Raw genomic sequence first — 3,721 nt, 5'->3', positions numbered from 1 at the left:
TGGACCTGCTGGTACTCATAATTAGATACTAGTACAGAGGTGGCCGCAGAACAATTTATACCACTTTAAATGCCAGTTCTTGTGGGGAGTAGTTTTTATAGTTGGGGGTGGAGACTCAGTTACTCATGGGAAACCCGTTCCAAGGCCACATAGAAACTGTTCTTGTCATCTAGGCAGTGCCAGCCGATTGGTCCAATTTCACAGTCTGCGCAGACCAGAAACTTGATGTTGCCCACGTCCTTGGTGAAGCCCACATTCTCAAAGATGAACATGTCATCCACCAGCCAGTGTTCCTGGAGGAGATCACCGTCAGGACTGCTGCCATCAGCCAGCGCTGGCTTCTTCCTCATGGAAGGGAGGAAGAGCTGCAGGGGAAGAGAACATGAAGAACATAAATGCTGCGCCAGTCCAGTAGTATCATTGCCCCATTCTGCTAATACTTTAGGTTTCCAGCAGCTTCCTGGAAATATTAAAAATATTAAATAGATCTTTATCACTGATCTATAGATTAAGATTAGCATTGGACCCCAAAGTCAGCAGTTCAAACTCTGCCAGCTGCTCCTTGGAAACCCTGTACAAGGTTGCTATGAGTCGGAACTGACTCGTCCATGTTTCATAACACAGACTAGGATGCTGGGTGACTCCACTCTGTGTCTGCTTCATGCACTCATTCTTGCTGTTTAATCCCATGCACTTTGTTTTTAGCTTTTTGAGTGCCAGCGAGTTGGTTCCAGCTCACAGCAATTCTGTACAGCGTTTCTGAGGAGCAAATGGTGAATCTGAACTGCCGACCTTGCGGTTCACACCAACCTTGCAGTGCAGTGCTACACCAGCTTAAATCATTTTAATCACGTAAGTTTCTATCTTCTACAGCATTTCTAGAGATCATTTTGATCTGCCTGTTAGTTTGGTTTTTTTAACCTTTTAATTATGAATGCGTGCTCCAGGTGGCTCTGTGGTGACTTGGCTTCATGGCCCAATAGGCCCTACCTGCTCCTAATCCTCCTAGCCCCAGCCATTCTGCTGCAGCTACACTGGCCTTTTCACCCTTCTTCGAATAGTCCGCTCAGGAGGTCTTTCCTCACCAATCTGCAGTGGCTCCATATGATAAGCACAAGGTTGGTGGTTTGAATCCACCAGCCGTTCTGCTGGAGAAAGATGAGGCTTTCTGCTTCCACAAAGATTTACTCTTTACACAGGTGTCGCTTTGAGACAGAACTGACTCAGTGGAACGGTACAACTGTCTGCTGTATTTTGGAAACAGCTTTATTAGGTATAACTGACACAATTTCAGCTATTTTAAGGTATCCATGGATGAAACCATCACCACAACCGAGACAATGAGCACAGTCACCACCCCAAATGTCCCTGTGCCCGCCCCCCACTTATTACATATTAATCCCTCTCTGACAGTTGTATGACTTTCCAACCAACAGGAGAAAAGTAAGCTTCTAGCAAGCACACACAATCCTTTAACTTCTTCCATAGGGCCAATTTATACACTCTTGTTTCCCAAACCAAACCAAAATCACTGCCACCAAGTCAATTCTAATTCCCAGACCCTATAGGACAGGGCAGAACTCTTCCTTAGAGCATTTTGAGGCTGTAAATCTTTATGGCAGTAGACAGCTTCATCTGTCTGGTGGGTTTGAACCCTTGACCTTGTAGTAAGTTCAATGCTTGACCCACTATGCCACGAGTGCTCCTTTTACTTCTCTTACAGGCAATCAGAATGAAACCAAAAAAAACAAACAAAAAAGAACTTATACTAGTTCAAAAAATGTAAATATTTTGGTAGAGTTCAGGTCAGTCTCTCCTCAGTAGGAAACCCAAAATGGCTGCTGCTGCTGTTGTTTAAAGTATGGCTGAGTCAGTTCCGACTCATAGAGACGCTGTAAAGGGTTTCCGAGGAGTGATTGGTGAGTTTAAACTGCTGACCTAGCGGCTCAAACAGACCTTGTGGTCTACGGCATTATCCTGCAGCGCCACACCAGGACTCCAAAAGAGCTGTTAAGTGTGTATAACTACCCTGGAGTCTGTACTTCTGAACCCTGGAACCAGATGTGTAGAGTATTCCTGAGCGGAAGGAGGATGCCCTGATCCAGAACATTTCTACTACTGCCTGTCCTCCACACACTTGACTTACAAGAGAAATCTGTGTGCTGCCCTTCGTTGTGTCACCTGACACATATTTGAGGACATGATGAAATATGACAGTCCTACCTCCAGTCACTCTTTTTGCTTCATCAATCGTGTAAATGTAACTCTAATGCTATCTTCACCCTAAATGAAAATGGAAACAGGCAGAGGCAAAAAGAGTAGGGATTTAAATTCAGGTACCCAGAAACCTGGAATCTAGTACTGTTTCTTTCTGTGGGCTTCAAATTTCCTGCAAATATTTCTGGCCTGTCCCCTTATATTGTAGGTTCTTTCAGAATTTTATATATGCCATTCCACTGTCTTCTTACCTGCATGGTTTCTGCTGAGAAATCAGAGAAAACTCTTACTAGTTTTTCTTTGCAGATAATGTTCATTTTTTCTGAGCAGCTCTCAGTATTCTTTCCTTGTTTTTGGTTTGAAAAGTCTGAAGATGGTGTTTTTCTTTTGAAGTCTATCCTGTTTAGAGTTCATTCAATTTCTTGAATGGCTACCTTCTTGTCTTGATGTTAGGGAAGTTTTCTTTGGGAAATATTCTTTATGGTTTTTTTGTCTCATCCTGTTATGGTATTCCTATCATATGTTAGTTATTCACTTGAGGTATTTTTGTAAGCACAGCTATGCTAATTTTTTTACACGTAAAAAATACGTAGCACAATTACGGAACTGGGCAGGGGGAGGTGGGTTGGCACGCAAATCTAGAAGATGCGTCTTATTTGTGTAAAACTATGGTATACCTATAAGGAACTCTAGTAGCATAGTGGTTATGAAACGGCCTGCTAACCTCAGGGTCAATAGTTCAAAACTACCAGCTGTTCCAAGGGAGACAGCTGAGGCTTTCTGCTCCCATAAAGATCTTCAGCCTTGGAAACCCTGTACGGGGTCGCTATGAGTTGGAACTCACTCCAAGGAACATAATCACCACCACCATGGTATACTGTATACCTTTCATTGCAATGCCAAGCATCAGTGATAATGATGTAGTGTAGTAGGGATACAATGAGGCTTTTTGGATAGAACATTGGGGTGGACCTCAAAAAGTCAGTATCTTATTAGAGGCAACTAACTCAATTCCTTGGGGGCCAAAGTTGCCAGTTAGATTTGTAAGCAGGTGTGTTAAGCTTGCTTGGTTTAGAACCCTAGCTAATATCCCTTGTCCTGAACAACTTCCTTAGACAATTTCAGTGAGATTCTATTGATCCCCTTTGCTTCTTAAAGATGTTAACAGTGTCATTTAAAAAATAACATATCTTCTTTCTCATTGTAAAAATATATTCTCATTATGAAAAACTTGGTAAGCATACTATAATAGAGATAAGAATAGAAACTGTTACAACAGAGAAAAGTTCTATTAACATTTTTGTAATTTTGCCTCTTCTGTGAGTAACTAATGATTTTAAAAGATGTCCATAAATTCTCTTGTCAATCCTTTCATACAGATTTGGAATTTAGGCTCCTCCCATTGAACCAATAAACAACATTCTTATCAATGGAGGAAAGATTGAAGTTGTCAAGGACTTCATTCTTCTTGGATCAACTATCAACACTCGCGGAAGCAACAGTC

At 42.0% G+C, this 3,721-nt stretch overlaps 1 protein-coding gene across 1 annotated transcript in view; it reads right to left on the bottom strand.

Annotated features, from left to right (window-relative positions):
• RABIF (RAB interacting factor) overlaps window positions 1-3,721 on the bottom strand; it is a 22,769-nt gene continuing 19,048 nt past the window's right edge. The window contains exon 2 of the mRNA XM_006834124.1: window positions 1-365. Coding sequence (XP_006834187.1) covers window positions 120-365 — 246 coding nt within the window. The 3' untranslated portion in view covers window positions 1-119. The remainder of the gene's footprint in view (window positions 366-3,721) is intronic.

The sequence above is a fragment of the Chrysochloris asiatica genome, unplaced genomic scaffold (genome assembly GCF_000296735.1).
Source record: "Chrysochloris asiatica unplaced genomic scaffold, ChrAsi1.0 scaffold00009, whole genome shotgun sequence".
NCBI lineage: Eukaryota > Metazoa > Chordata > Mammalia > Afrosoricida > Chrysochloridae > Chrysochloris > Chrysochloris asiatica.
This window is presented reverse-complemented; position numbering and strand designations above follow the sequence as displayed.